Source organism: Onychostruthus taczanowskii, unplaced genomic scaffold, assembly GCF_017590055.1.
Source record: "Onychostruthus taczanowskii isolate IOZ18803 unplaced genomic scaffold, ASM1759005v1 scaffold1, whole genome shotgun sequence".
Taxonomy (NCBI): domain Eukaryota; kingdom Metazoa; phylum Chordata; class Aves; order Passeriformes; family Passeridae; genus Onychostruthus; species Onychostruthus taczanowskii.
Window position 1 is genome coordinate 29,542,187 of NW_024496525.1, and position 15,917 is coordinate 29,558,103.

Sequence of the window (15,917 nt, forward strand, 5' to 3'; positions counted from 1 at the left end):
ACATGTGCCAAAAGATACCAAAATCAATGTGAATTGCTTGCTGCTCTCCTTCTCTAAAAAAAGAAGTTGTCTTCCCTTTTCCGCCCTCTAAAAATGGAGGGCAGAAAAGGGAGGACAACTGAATTAAAACCCCTAACTATAAAAATGCAGGTTTTATGGTGAAACACTTAATTTCATTGAAAACATATTCTTGTTATTGGGAAGCAGCTCAGACTGTCTATTTTAGCCTGTCTTGAATAAATAACTTTTGAGTTATATTTATTATTTATAATAAATATTCTTTTGAGTAGTGGCTTATAGATGCCTATGCTCTGTGAAGAAGATTTTGATCTAATTTGTATTTGATGGGCTGGGAAGCTGTAAATGACCGTATGCGTCATCTTGGGAGCGTTGCAGCTTTATGCAGTGCTCGACGAGATGAAGGATCCATTAGTGACCCAACAGAGGTGTTTTAGAGCAGGCAAGGAGAACTCTCTAAACACCATCTGCTCATTCTGTTGCTTGTAAAACGATGTCACATCTGCTGCTCTAAAAACATTATGCTGATCTCTCCTAGAGTACACGGCTGCTGCGCTCCTCAGCTCTGGAAAAGGGAGTCAGTGCCACAGTACTGGGACAAGAGATGTTAACTGTGGATGAAATTGCACATGGCCTGCTTGGCTTCCACATATTGTGACCAAACCATAAGTGTCACGGAAAAAAAGCGAAATTAAAGAGAGGATTCAGCACTCTGCATTTTACTGGTGAAGCTGGTTAAATACTTTGACTGTTAGTATTTGCTCCGCTGCATCTTGCCCCAGCTTGGCTGCTGCTGGTACAACTAATACTAGTCCATGCTTCAAGCCTAACATGGCTAAGTCTTTTCAGAGATTGAGAAGATATAGCTTGATTTGTGGAAAATGAGATTTGTCTTTGATTTCAGATGAAACGAGTTCAGAAGGTAGTACCATTTCCTCTGGCCAACAGATTTTATAGCTTAGATTATTTGGCTGCCTAACACATATGAGGTGTTATAAAGTTAATTTACCTACCCTGGAAGTTCCAAGTGTACACACTGGAGTACACATTTGCAATACTACTCATTACTACTATACCCAGAGTGATCATTTCAAAAGAGTGGTGTATAGGAAAACAGTGTTGGTGTCAGAGGAGAGAGGTTATAACGATGCAATAGAAATCCTTGGAAGTGCCAAGGAACAGTAGCCCCAGATAATTAAAGATTTAGTATTTGGCTTTCCACACCCAGATGCAATTGTTAAGACCTGAGATTCTTTTACAGTATTACCAGACACAGAGACTGTTTTCAGGAATCTGCAGATGCAGGAAAAATAGCAGAGTGAAGTTGTTAAGGTGGATGTTGCTTGCAGTTCAGTGGTTATGCTTACTTCACAAAATAATGAGTTTAAACTAGTAAATCTTAAAATTGTTGTATTTGCCTGGTATCTCTGAATGTTGAAAAGAAGTGGGCACCATCTTCTGCCAATCAAGTTTATGGTAAAGGAATGAAACCATGTATTTTAATACCCATTGTGAGAAAAAAATCTTTCATCATTTTACTGATGACCTGATGGTCACCTCCGATTTGCAAAGCAGAGGGGAACAAACTGTGCAGTGTCATGTGGAATACCATGGCAAGAAAGAGGCCAGGATATCAGGAAAGGTGGCCATGTGACATTTTCCACTGCTGTATAAGACTCATAAAAGGCCCTAATGATATGCTCTGGCATGTAGATATCATGTTAAGAACTGAAGCATCTGACATAGTTCACTTTCTTACTTTCCTCTGATAACCTAGAGATACCACAGCTTCACTGTATCAACTGTTGAGGGTAGTTCTACATTGACCCACCTGTCTGTAAGAGCAGGAACAGACCAGAAAATAGGACACTGGAAGATTTTTCAGGTGTTTGGCTGCTGGCTTGGTCACTGACCTGGGCAAAGCACCTCATTTACCCTTTCCTTCTTGTCCCACCTCTTACTATTTGTTTTTTAGCATATTGTATGCATGAGTCAGTGAAACAATATATACTTTCCATTATAATGTATTTGAATCCAAATCTTACTTGTAAACATCACTGTACTGTAAATAGAAATGAAATATTTGGTATTCATCCAAGAACAAAGCAAATGCCTATTTTTACATCATGGTGGCAGGCTGGAAGGGCTGAAAGAGGACTCAAAACCTTGTATAAAAAGAGCTTTGACCTAAAGCAACAAAATCTTGTCTGCTCTTTCAGCAAGATTCTGTTAGTACTCAGGTGCCCTAGAAAATGAGAACTTAGAAACTGCCCTAGAAACTTTCATTTAGAATGGGGGACTGTTCGCATTTTCTACTGCTGTGGAATTCTACCACAGCTTTTGCATGAAAGTCATCCTCTATTCTTTAGATTTCATAGTTATTGCAGAATATTCTGAGTTGGAAGGGTACCACAAGGATCTTTGAGTTCAACTCTTAAGAGAATGGCCCATGAAAATGAAAATTAAAACCCCTTCATGCCTGTGAAGCTCAGGTGTGTGAGGCTGTGATTTCTAAAGATGCTTGTACACCTACAGGAAGCCATTCCTGTGCTCAGACATTTGTCTTGCAAGAGAACCTAAAATGAGCAGCTGGAATCCTTGTGGACAACACATAGTAATAGAGCAGAAATTAATATAATTTTCCTTGTTTGTGTTAATGTCTGTGACACTGTGCTTCACTGGCTACCTACAGGGCTCCTTAGGAATTAAGCAGCCTACCTGGATTAGAGATGAACATGAATCTTTGAATATTCTCAATATCCTATATAAATGTCTACTCTGGTTATATTTCTTCTTTACAATAGCTATTGTAATAATGACTTCTTGCGAGAGAAATGAAAAAGGGAGTTATTCTACCTTGGGCTTCATTCATCTGCATTTTATAAGGATGCCATTCTTTGTCACAGGCAATTGCCCCCTTCTGTCTCAAGGCCTATAGAAATTAAATCCTTTAGGGCATACATTACTTGAAATCAGAGTAAGAATGAATACTTTGTTTTCAGCTGGTTTTACTAAGGCTACAGGAGGGAATTGAATTGCCCATATGGGGTCAAAGCTTGGCCCTTGAGATTATCACACAGGAGGGAGTATGACAGCACAGTGACACTCCAGGTGGCTGAAGCACCAGCCTGAGCCAGGTGATGTCAAGGAAATAAGCAATTGCCATTGCATCTGTCTTCACTGGTGCAGCTTTGCAGGTCCAGTAAATTATTCTCAGACTTGAAGTTCAGCAAAGGGAAATGCAAGGTCCTATATCTGAATCAGAGCAATCCCAGGCACACCTATAGGCTGGGCAGAGGGCTGACTGAGAGCAGCCCTGTGAGAAAGTCTTGGGGATGATGCTTGATAAAAACTCAATATGAGCTGGCAAAGTGTGCTCACAGCCCAGAAAAACAGCCATGTCCTGAGCTGCATCCAAAGAAGTGTGGGCAGCAGGTCAAGGAGGGGGTTCTGTTCCCTCTGTTCTGTCCTTGTGGAACCCCACCAGAGTGCTGCATCCAGCTCTGATGTGCCCATAAGAAGAAAACAGAACTGTTGGAGCAAGTCCAGAGGGAGCCATGAAGATGAAAAAAGGACCAGAGCAGCTTTTTCTACAAAGACAGGCTGGGGAAACTGGGGCTGTTAAGCCTGGGGAAGAGAAGGTTGCATGGAGAGCCCACAGCAACCCTACAGCAACTGAAGGAGCTAGAGGACAGCTGGAGAGGGACTCATTGTGAACTGCAGTGAGAGTACAAGAAATACAGGGTATGCACAAAAAGAGTGGAAATTTATGTTAGCTATTAGGAAGAACTTCTTCACTGTGAGGGGGGTGAGACATTGGAGGGAGGCTTTCAATACCTCAACTCTGGCAGTGTTTAAGGCCTGGGTCAAGGCAAGGTCTTGAGCAATGTGGTTTAGTCCCTGCCCATGGTGGGGGGATTGGGACTACACGGTCTTTATGGTCCCTTGCACTCCTTAACATTCTTAGCTCAGTTGCTCAGACCCTGATGCTAATAATGCCAAGGTTGCGGGTTTGATGCCTGTGTGAGACTTCACTTAAGAGCATGTCCTGGGTTGACTATATGATGCTTTTATCCCCAATCGTCTTGTCTTGTTTATACTGAATAATAAGTTTTACACCTTTAAGACTCTCTTCCAGAGAGTGAAGAGGGGAGGGAAGAAGCGTGCAGTTTGTTTTTCAGACTGCACTCACTCCTCCATATTCCTGCTCCTGGACTGTGTTGTCTGCGGACGTACAGACAGCAGGACAGAGCTCCTCTTTTCCCCTTTTTTTTGCTTTTAGTTAGTTTTAGCTAGCTGAGGCAAAGAAGTTCCCTGGACTGTGATTTTTCCTTTTTCTTGGATCTGTTCAAGCCTGCTCTGGACTGAACACCCAGAAGAGCACCGGCAGCTCCACCTGAGGCCCCTTGGCCGGGCCTGGGCCGCGGCATTTCCAGCACCAGAGAGACTGATCAGAAACTGAGTGAGACGAACTGCAACCTGGGGAGGGGACTGTTCTGAGTTTGTTTTTTTGGAGCAGTGAGAAGTTATATTGTTTGGGTTCTATTGTTTAATAAACAGGTTTCTTTCCACTTTTTCTCCAAGGAGATATTTTCTCCCGAACCGGTTGGGGGGGAGGGGGCAATTGAATCTGCTTTCGTAGAGAAGCCCCTTTGGAGGTTATCTCCCAAACTTGCCCTAAACCAGGACAGAGCTGGACTTGATAATCCTTGTGGATCCCTTCCAGTGCAGAATATTCTCTGATCCAAATATAATGGGGTGTTTAGGGAATTATTATGAGAATTATGAGGAGTATATGGCTCCATAAGCATGGTAAATTTATGTGAAGCATGGCCAAGTTTCTGCCTCTCACCACCTGCCTTATTCCATCTTAGTTTACAGTATGTGAAATCTTAACTTCCAAAATGTAGAAATGACACTATCCCAACCCAAGCTTGTTTTCTAAGACAGCCTCTGCAGATTAGTAAGTCATTTTTATTGATCAGGTTTGCTTGTATTTATTTTGTGTGGCAATGACATGTTCTTAGGTGAGAAATGCACAATTCCTTAGGTTAGGTATACATATAGTTGCAATGGTGAGACCAAAAATTGTTTCTAAGACCACTTGCACACAGAATGTGTACTACCAGTAGTTAAATGTAAGATGGAAAGATACAGCTCTTCTAAGAAAGAAATGGATTTCCTATGACCAAGAAAAGTCAGTGTCTAATGTTGTGTTATATGGTTTCTTGTGTAGGTAAAAGTAGGTATGTAAAGATGAGACATAGCTGGAAATTTGACCCTCATTCATGTATTCCTGAAGTTTCTGAAATGTAATTTTCAGGTTGATTCAAATCCTAAGGTGCTGCACTTACTCAGGTCTGAAGTCACACTCCTGTATGATTTTAAGAATTAAATTTTAACCACTATTTTCTTCTTGGAACAGTAATAGTGGTACATAAAGCTTTCCTGAAAGTACAGGTTACTTGCAACAAATGTATTTGAGATAAAATATGTATTAAAAGACACAGGCTAATCTCCTTTCATACCTGGTTTTCTTTGAAACATACCCTAAGAAAAAAATATGTATTGTTTGGATCCATCCAGATTTCTCTCTGTATTGATTTATCCTTTGACAGACTCTGACAAGAATGTCTTTCCAGTTCTTAGAAACTTTCCATGGTGTACAACCCTTTTCAGACATTTCCTGCATTTTTCAGCCCCCTGAACTGGTCATACCATTTCAGTCTGGAAGTATGACATAGTCTCGGGTTGCACACCCTCCACTATATTGGTGTGGATTCAGAGGTTTGTTTCCATTTAGTTTAGCATTTTCCTTTCCTGCTTGTTTGTTCAGTGACTTCAAATTTAGGTCAATACATAGAAATGAAAAATTATTTTGTCATGCTGGCCAGATTACTAAAATATTTTAGACCACACCAAAGTCATATCCATTGTATTTTGGAACTGCTTTCTACCTGTCACAATTCCCTTTAACTTCAGTCACACAATGAAGCATCCTTTTGTTTCTTCCTGCTAGCTGTCCAGAAATTCCTCTGCATAACTCGACTTGGTTTTTGGTGAAATTTCATTTCAGCAGCCGCTGTTTGCAAACCAGTAAACACTCGCTGCAGAAATGGAATATTTTGACCAGTTCTGAGAAGTCTGAAAGTTGAAAATCACTTTAGTGGGTCTGGATCAAATCAACAGTAGTACAGAGGCAGTTGTGGACACCTCAGGGGTCTTCAGAAAACATAATAGACAGTAGGCAATGTCACAGCATTCATCTTCTGAGTCACATTTTTTTCTATTAGGTGCAGCTTTTTTCATCTCAAACTTTCAGTCATGTTCTTTCGTGCTCTTCAGGATGTGTTATTATACCTCTGTTATCCAGTTTTTATATTTAAGTCAATGTAATCTTATAATTTCTTTCTCTCAAATATTATCTTCTGCACACAAATAATAACTTGGCAACTAAAACATGGAACAGTTTTAAACAATGTTCTCTATGAGCATTCAAATGAACATTACATAACCAAGAACTTTTAAAATATCTTTACAATAATGACACCCAAGGCTATAGTTATCCTTTTGCTCCTTGCTAAGCATGCTTCAGGTGAGGACTTGGCACTAAATAAATTACTGAAGTCAAAATTTTTGCATGTAGGAGACATGAACCTGTAGATGAGGCTGAACATGTTTTGCTCTTGTATTTTGCCCTGCCACTCCTTTATTTTCTCATGTTGAGCTCTTCAGCTGGAGGCATTGTTTGTTGAGGTAACATGTCAGGTAACTACTATGTTTAATTTAAATGACTAGGCTTGGAGCAGAGTGATGCTTCAGCTGGAGTAGGCTGATGCCTACACTGTGTGGAATTACAGAGCACTGGCAGTGTTTAGTCAGTCAGCACTCAATCGGTTGGAAGTTTCAATCTGTACATATAATCAAGTCCACTGGAAAAGATGCTCTGACAGATGCTTAATTGAAATCTGAAAAAATCATATCCTGCCATGGGCTCAGACTGAAGCCTCTTCAGCCCTTTGTAGGACAGCTCTCATTGTGGAGGTGTGACACAGCACAGTGTGAAAATTTTCTCTGTTTCATTACCTTTCACCTCTTCTCCATCCAGATATCTTTGATAGGGGACAATTAAAACATCCAGGGACATAAAATCCTAAGCTCAGGTTGCTGAAGTTTGAATAAAATTCTTAAGACCAGGATGTTTTCTCATTTGCTGCAGTCCTCTGTGAAATGAAATAACTTTTTGTTTCTTTGTTTTTAAACTTTTAGACTTTTTAAAGCATAATGCAGTTGTAATAGCTCCCAGTTCAGCAACATCTGTGTACATGTGTATAGGCTTAAGCAATAGTTCCTGGACCTTTATTGTTTTAGTGGAATTGCAAATACTACTCTGGAGACATACTAACATATTATATCAGTGCAAGGTTTGGCAGTTCAGGATTCCAGACTGTGCCATGCTAGCAAACAACAACAATTTCCCTTTGCTCTCCTTCACGAGCATAAATACCTCTTCCTCATCCAATGAAAGAATCTCATAAGAAAAAATTAAAAGCATAAATATTTTTACCAGACTATAGAATAAAGCTTCAGCCTTTTTTTTTTTTTTTTTTTTTTTTTTTCCCCCCGGTTCTGTGGTTGCTTGGGTTGTTTTTAGCACATCAAAATAGAAATTATCAATTGACATGTATTAATGTATTAACTGATATGTATTAATTCCAGACACAGACTTTTGGGATGTCAGACCCCTCAGTAGTATTTAAACACACTAAATAAGCATTCTTGTTTGGTGTAGAGATACCTGAGCAAGTTCTAAACTAGTGACCTTGAATACCTGAGTGGTCTGTCACAGTGCTCTCTTCACCCTTTTCTGAGGGTGCCTTGACTGCTCATATCAAGCTGACCTGGTTATAGACATGCTTCATTGCAGTGCAGGAATAATCTTCTTTTATCTTGTAAAGCCATCTTCCAGACATCAAACTAAAAGGATTAGGGAATTTTATTCTGTTTTTCCTTCCTCCCATACCTTCTGGTTTCTTGAGCTACTAAAAGTAAACATTCCCTCTTTGTTCCCACCCTAGAGAAAAGTTTGTTTACACGGTAAGAGCCCACCCAGGAAGACAGAAACACTTTTCAAATAGTCACACTAATGCATAAGCCCTTGTCATGTATCACCCAAAGGAAATATTTGAGAGAGCTCACCATGCTTGTACTTCTAGGAAGAGACGCAGATTTTGTGGCTGGCATTCCTTTGCTTTGAGAAATCATAATTTCTACTGGCAAGCCAGGTCTTGTTCTGCATGAGACACTATTATCAAATGATCTGAGAGAGGGACTTGTATCCAGGGACAACGATTTCTCTAATTTGTGTGGTCGTGCTCCAGCCACGATGTTGTCACTTCTCAGAGTCTCTAAGTCTACTTCTTCATGGGTCTTCCCATCTAGAGTGCTTTCTTTCCAGTTCTCAGAAGACTTTCTCTTAATATGAAAATCATCTAGGCTTCTCACACCGGATGGAAAGGTATTTTTCAGTTTAGCAGCTCGGTATGCCCTCAGGCTCATGGGATCAAGCACTCTGAAAGTAACTTCATTAATAAATTGAGAGAATTTGAGTTTAGCTTCTATTTTTTCTTCCACAATAGACAATGAACTTGATGATCCTTGACTCACCAAGCTCAAGTCAGATGTAGAGGAACTGCTTTTCTTGTGGGTCTTCTTCTGCCTCTGGAGCTTTTGGCTTGTGTTTCCCACTTCTGCTGGATACAGGGAAGAGTGTTCCAGTCCGTGAGTTTTTTCACCCCCTTTCTGACAGTGCTTTGATCGATGGGGTCGATAGCCTTCATCCTTATTTTTGCTTTTAACAAAGCTTTTAACTTCTGACCTTGTGCTGCCCTGTAACTCAAAGCTGTCCTCACTGGAGCTGCAGCGTTTTGAGTGACTGTTCATTGTCAAGTCTCCAGAGAGCCTCCTCTCTGCATCAGTTCCTACTTCTGGTGCACATGCAGCAGTGCATGCACTGCATGCTCTTTCTTCATTCACCCTGCCACCCCCCTCTTGCTTGGCTGGTCTTCCAGGCATGGCACCCTCTGGCTTAACTGGGGAAATGGAGCCTTTTGACAGCAGCTACATTTACTTTAGTGTCTGTGTGTCAAATACTGCCACCAAAAGAGGAATTCCCATAAATCTTCCTCTAACTTGTAAGACAAAAGGCATGTCTTTGGAAAGCATAACAATACACCCACCACATTTTGTCCCATATGCACCCTAAATCATGCATAAGTTTCATCATTAGATCAATAGCAAATTCTCATAATTTTAATTAACCATACTAATGAACAGAATCTATAGGACATGCAAATTTTTCCAGGGTATTGAGTGGTCAGCGGATGAGCATGGGCTTTCATTGACTCAAAGCAACATATGATACATCCCTGTTTGCTGAACTGGAAATCAAACTACCATGATGTAGATCAATTCTCACTAAGTAAAGTCTGGGCTGGTTGTGTTTCAGGGCTTTTTAAAATCCAATAGTAGAGAAGGTCATGCTATATTGTTCTAATGCTACTAGTGTTTGCTGTTCTATTAAAAAAGTTAGTGACAAATCTGCTAGATCTGCTAGAAAAGCAAACCAAATGTGATTTACACTTTTTACCCGCTTGGGTTTTTTTGCCATAACTTTAATTCTAAAATAATTTTTAAAGGTTAGGATCCAAAGCAAGGGGTAATATTACAACAATGTCAATGAGCTTGGAGTAGTAAAGATAAGTTTTTTCAGTACCTTGTATGTGAAGTTCTTCTCATTTTTCACTGTCTTTATAGACAGGCAAGCCTGAACTCTGAAGTGAAGAATTTCTATTTTTGGTTTGTATATGCAGGAATCTGAGGAGTAGTTTAAGTGAGATTAAAGACAATAGTCTGACTTTATAATCGGCGTGGATATTTGTAGTGTCCCAATGATGTGTTGCTACAGAAAATGACCAAAGGAAAGACTGAGTTATAAATTTGAAAGAGTGCTTTTTTGGTTTTTTTGCATCTCCTTTTTGCATAAGGGTGAAAAGAAGTGATTTACCCTTTTGCGTGGTGGGATTCAGACTCTGCTTACATCACTGTCAAAAGCAGCAAGGGGAGAAAGAGAAGAGAAGAGACTCACAAGCAGAAAACTGAGTGACCTCCCTTAAACACAAGAGCACATTTAAAAATATCATGCATAGCTGACAGGTCAACAGCAGCTTGAGCTGAAATGTAGTTACATGTGCTTTTGAAGCAGACATTTAGGTCCCTCATTACAAGGCACTTTACTTATTGCCTAGAATTTATTGTCTCCACTTTGGTAATTCCAACACTCATTTAAATCATAGTTCATAAAAGCTGCTGAAGTGTTGCAAATCTCTCAGATTAACATAGTAAGTACATTAATTTTGCAAATAACAGGGGAACATGAAGATCCTTTTAACACATCAGAAATCAATTGCTTTTACTGGAATTACTTTTTGAAACGCTTCCATATTTCTATGGGTCTGTGCCATTGCTTTGCATGCTACAAACATTATCCTGATCACAGAGATAATGTTGATAAAAATGCATAAATTTTGCTCACACTGTCTTGTTTTAGATGAATTTATGCCTCTCTCACTTGAATGTGAATGCTAACACTGCACAGAGGCTGGCAAATGCTTTCACTTGTCAACAAAAAGATTTTCATGACCTTTTCAATGCAGTCAGGGAACAATACAACACTACTCTCCTTGCAAAGCCAGAATTCAGGGATTTTTCAGTATGTCCAATACAGACTTGTACAAACTTAATGTAACTCTTGAAGCAAACAGGATTCTGAAATACACAGGATCTGTGCTAATCCATCTTAGGTCTTTCGCCTTCCAGATCCATTAGAGCTTGGCAAAGTGTTAGTTCTGCAGTTTTAATGGACTTTATTAATAATGCCTACTTCAGAAACAGAGAAAGCCTCACTGTTGAGCCAGAACCTGTAATGACTTGTACCTATTTGGACAAGAGCTTTTTTATTCATGAGAGATTGGGCTCCTTTGTACACGAATAAAGCAATGTTAACTACAAGCATAAATTCATCTATCCATTGCTTATGTGCAAATTTTTAGGTATGAATTTAAAAAGTCTGTGTTACAGCCAATAAAAATGGATCATATAATTGTCTTTTATTATCAGAAAAGAGTTCTTTTGTTCAGAAAGCTGTTATTTGCATAGCAGTATAATATATGTAGAGGTATAGATATAGATAAATGCTATATTTAGCATTTATCTATAGGTAATTCAGGTAAGGTACATAACACCTGTGGGTGTCATACTGCTTATACTGCTGCTTATCTTTCTTCAGATGATTTCTGCATAACAATAACTTTCTAGCCATAAGACACAGACATATCTGATTATTAAGAAAAAAAAGTTATCCACAGGTGCAAAATGGAAAATAATTCTTACTTAAATGATACAGATCTTTTCACATCCATCTCTATGTATCTTGGTCAGAACAGATGCTATCAAAGTTTGTAGTAACAGTGACTATTCAGTGTTTTCTCTTAAGTAAGTTCATCAAAACATTCTGTAGAGACTAGCTGAATTGCAGAAATTATTTCCATTATGTGTATAAATAGAGAAGCTGAATATTAAAACAAGCTTAAAAATCTGAATGTTTGATATCTTGAACTTTTTAATAATTGATGTTCATTATTTATTTTCCACATGTTAAGTGACTTATTTTTTGAAATGTTCAAGTTATTTTACCTTATAAATTTAAATTGCTTTGAAGACAGTTGATATAGGGATTTTCCTGTTTCAGTGCAAGCAGGTGTGTCTGTGAATGGCAATACTTTGCTGCAGTAGCCTGGGCTGTACTCTTGAAATAAATAACTTCAGAGAGCTCAAATTCTTCTGTTATTTATTACTACAATATGCCACAGCTAGGTGGATGCTTGTCAGTTTACTAAATTCTTCTAAACCAGTCATGTTAACATTGAAGAGTAAAAGCTATGCATTAATTTTGTCCTACTCTAGAAATGGTGGGCACCATTGCTGGAATAAAACAGTTTGTCTGTGCAAATCAAGTGAAAACTGTCTGACCTAAGTAACAGACTTCACTGTAAATAAGATTGGCCTTTATCAGCAGCTCTGCCATTGTCTAGCACCTTTGAGCAAAACCTGCACTTTGGTCTGTAGCTGCCGTTGACTGGCCTTTAAATTAGGAAGGGACTGTATTCTTTAAATTAGGAAAGGACTGTATTTTTCTGTGCACTTCTGTGATACCCAGTCTTGCATGATGTGACCCTGATCAAGGGGATATCTCCAGATACCATCAAGACTCGCTCACAAGTGAAGCATTTCTAGGGACACGAGTGGATACACTTTGTAATTTTGTGTGTTGCAATGGCTAAGATGTTCTATTCTATTTGAGTGTTGATATAAGAACATAAACAGAGTGACACTGATCCTTTCCTGATAAAATGACTTTTGAATCTGGAACATTTACAAAGGAATGATAGTTAAGATCATAGCTTAAATGGGACTTTCATAATGACTTAGTATTGCATTTGACAAGATTGAAGCATTCAGGAATTTTTCTAGTAAACTTGTTCCTTAGGAAAACATCAGTATTTTTCTAAATTTAGGCTTCTTTATATTCTGAGTGTCATTTTACAAAGACAATATTATAAACCTGCATATTTTGTATAAACATGGAGCATAACAGTTACCTGTAAATATGCCTTGATGCAATGGAATATTTCTTCAGACTAAAGACTGAACATTTTAAATTAAAAGCTGACTTTTGTGGGAATTAAAAATTAAAAAAATATTAAGTCCACCTTCCCTTTTAAATAATATCCCTGGCTTTTAATCTTCAGGAGATGTTAACTTTTGTTAATTGTATTAAAAGCAAGTACAAACTATCTGCTGCAGGATGTTGTTATGACAACCAGAAGTTTTTTGTGTAGAGCTCTGGCAGATATAATCATTTTTGGGCCAAAGCAGACAATATTCAACAGTTTTAGTACTAAGTTTTTCTGTATCTAATAGTATGTCTTGATACATGAACAAGAATATCTTCAGCAGATTATCTACAATAAAAAACCCAAATATGTATAAAGGTTTTTTACATTTTGAGATTCATAAGAAACTTTTAAGTTATTATTAAAACAAAAAAAGTAAATCTGATTTTTAAAAAATATTGAGGTTTATTTTAAGCACAACTAAATCTGGTTCCAGAGCCTTTTAGAGTCGGTGAGTGGACTCCAGGATTTTGGATGCATAATATCACTGCTGTCTGTACTGTACCTGTTGAAGCAAAGAATGAGTTTTCCATTATAATGGTGTGTATTTCCTGTATTTATGTTCCTAGTTCTCATTCAGCTTTTCAACTATTCAGAAATATTGCCTAAGCACCAAGGTCAAACTCACTAGAATTTATAGGAATGGCATTCAGTTCAAATTTCTCAGTTTGCCCTAAAGATATGTACACCCCTCAGCAGATACTCCACTCTTAAAATAGCTAAATCCCAACTCTCCCAGTGCCCATTCTTGCTCAGATGTACTCTTCCCTCCTGCCTTTAATGAAAATTTCATCACATCTTATCCAGTCCTCTTCACACTTAATGCAGTTAATTTTGAAGTTTTTTAAGGACCTTTCAGTTTTGCACTTCAGTTTACCCCTTTAAATAATACAGATGTTCCTCTCTGGGTTTTCTTCTAACAGATGTTTCCTTTTCTCTTTTTTTTTCCTGTAATGGTTGTCAAATAGAAATTTGCTTTTAATATAAGTTTGCCTACAGCAGGTTCATCATCAAGATGGCATTTCATTAAATACTTCTCGTCATTATTCTATATAGTTGTTCTCCAGAAATTCCACCACATTTTCAGATTAATAAATATCTATTTCTAGAATGCTAAGCCTCACATAGCAAAAATTCAAATTCACTAAATATTACTTTCACTGTTTCTGTTTCCTTTTGGAACAAATAATTTCTAATAGAGTGGAGATGTAGTCAGTGTTGTATGTATTGGTTTTACCTCACTAGATTCTGTTTGAAAGTGTTTCAGCCCTAAGGAGAATTTAAGCAGACATTTGCTATGGGTCTGTAAGATCTAGATGTCTTCAGGACCAGTAGAATGAAAATTCAGCTCTTTTATTTTAATGCATGACTGCTTATGGGAACAAGTTGAAATGAGTTTTTCCTTTTTTTATCAGTTGTTATGTTACATGTTATGACAAACAGAAAATTGGACCAGTATTGCCACCATTAAATCAGTCTGAATTCTTAAGAAATTGTAGGTTTTGTTGGCATGAAAAGGAGGTGAAAAACTACTGTGGTGTCTTAAAGAACAGAGACTTCTGTTTCTGTGCAGGAATCTGCATGGTGGTCAGGGTCTGCATTCAGCCTTGAATCTAAATCTTAAGATATAATGGATCTAAATTGCTCTAAATTCTCATTACTCAACCTCTCCACCATGATGAGTAAAACATTTATCTGTTTTGCAGCTACAGGGTGACTTAACTAAAGGCAACAAATTGCTGTGTCATCTTTCTTGTCAACATCCATAAGTCTGATTCATTTAATTTATAGCTGTATACTAGACAGAGCTGTGATAGGCCTGTAAGAAATGCTGAGCATTAGAGAAGAGATGGTTTTTTTGGCATAAATCCTGCACCACCCTGAAAACAGAACCACTGCTCTCTGGCAAATGCTACAGCTGCAGTAAAATTAGAGACAGACACCCAACTAAAACGCAAGCTATATTTATAGCTTTAAATGAAAAATTAAAGAGAGAAATGCAAGCACAAAATGTTTTAACGTAACAAATTTTTTCATTTCCGGCACAACATTCCATTGGACACAGGCCCTTGCTGCAGTCAGCATCATCCTGTCAGAGCACCTTCCATTACTGAGCAAGCAGCCAAATTAGTATCAGTTGTAAGATGCTGGCCGTTGTGTTGGTTACTCCTTAGCAGTATAAAATGGCACCATGGGCACATATTACTGTTCACATCTTTAAAGTTTTTCAAAGAGAAACACAAGACACTTGTGACAACAGCTAATGACATTTGGCTACCCTTAATTACCAAAAGCCTTTTTCTCTCCCATGAAGTGAAATTTTACTCTTGCTGAGAAAAGCCAGAAAAATGAAGCTGCAGACTGTGGTTTTTTCCAAGTGTTTTAAATGATTTTTAATTTATCCCTAGTCCAGACAATGGACTGCTTGGAAGAGAGGAATGCAAAATGATATGAGGCTGGAATGGATTAGTGGCACACTAGTTAGGCCAAGCTTAAGAGCATAAACACCACAGCTTTTCCTTCATGTTGGGACTTCTTAGCACTAAAAAGCTTGAGATATCACCTGCCTGATAAATTTTTGTCCCCATCCAAGAGGGATAGAGCTTCCTAGCTAGGAGAAGTTAATAGCATCTGTGAACAACAGTTACATCAGAATACAGTTGTCTATCAGGTTTGTGTTTAAGTGACAAACCGCGGCTGCGTACCTTGACTGAGAATGAGTCCTCAAAATGCTCTCTGTCCTCTGCCAACATCATCTTTTTCTTGCTCAGTTTCTGCTTTAGCCAGCTGCTCCATGAGCTCTTCTTCACACGCTGCACCGTTTTTGTGGCCGTGCTGTGGGATGGGTAGAGCTGTAGGTCATCTGCATTACACTAGCATCTGATTCTGTGTCTCCAGTTCACTCTGCAGTTGCTTGGTGAAAAGACATAAAATAATTGATCCTTCTGAGAATACACAGATGAGGAGTCTTAGTTTCTTCCACTGCTCCTTGAAAATGTGTGTGTTTTTAGGAAAGAGTCAAATCCTTTGAGCCTAGTCTTTAAACATGTCCTTCTTTGAGGAAGTCTGGCAGTGTCATGGGGCTTTCCAAATTAGGTACACAAT

At 38.5% G+C, this 15,917-nt stretch overlaps 1 protein-coding gene across 1 annotated transcript in view; it reads right to left on the minus strand.

Annotated features, from left to right (window-relative positions):
- BEGAIN (brain enriched guanylate kinase associated) overlaps positions 1–15,603 on the minus strand; it is a 154,707-nt gene extending 139,104 nt beyond the window's left edge. The window contains exon 1 of the mRNA XM_041399078.1: positions 15,518–15,603. Within this exon, the coding sequence (XP_041255012.1) occupies positions 15,518–15,568 (51 nt within the window). The 5' untranslated portion in view covers positions 15,569–15,603. The remainder of the gene's footprint in view (positions 1–15,517) is intronic.
- Positions 15,604–15,917: the final 314 nt, after the last annotated feature.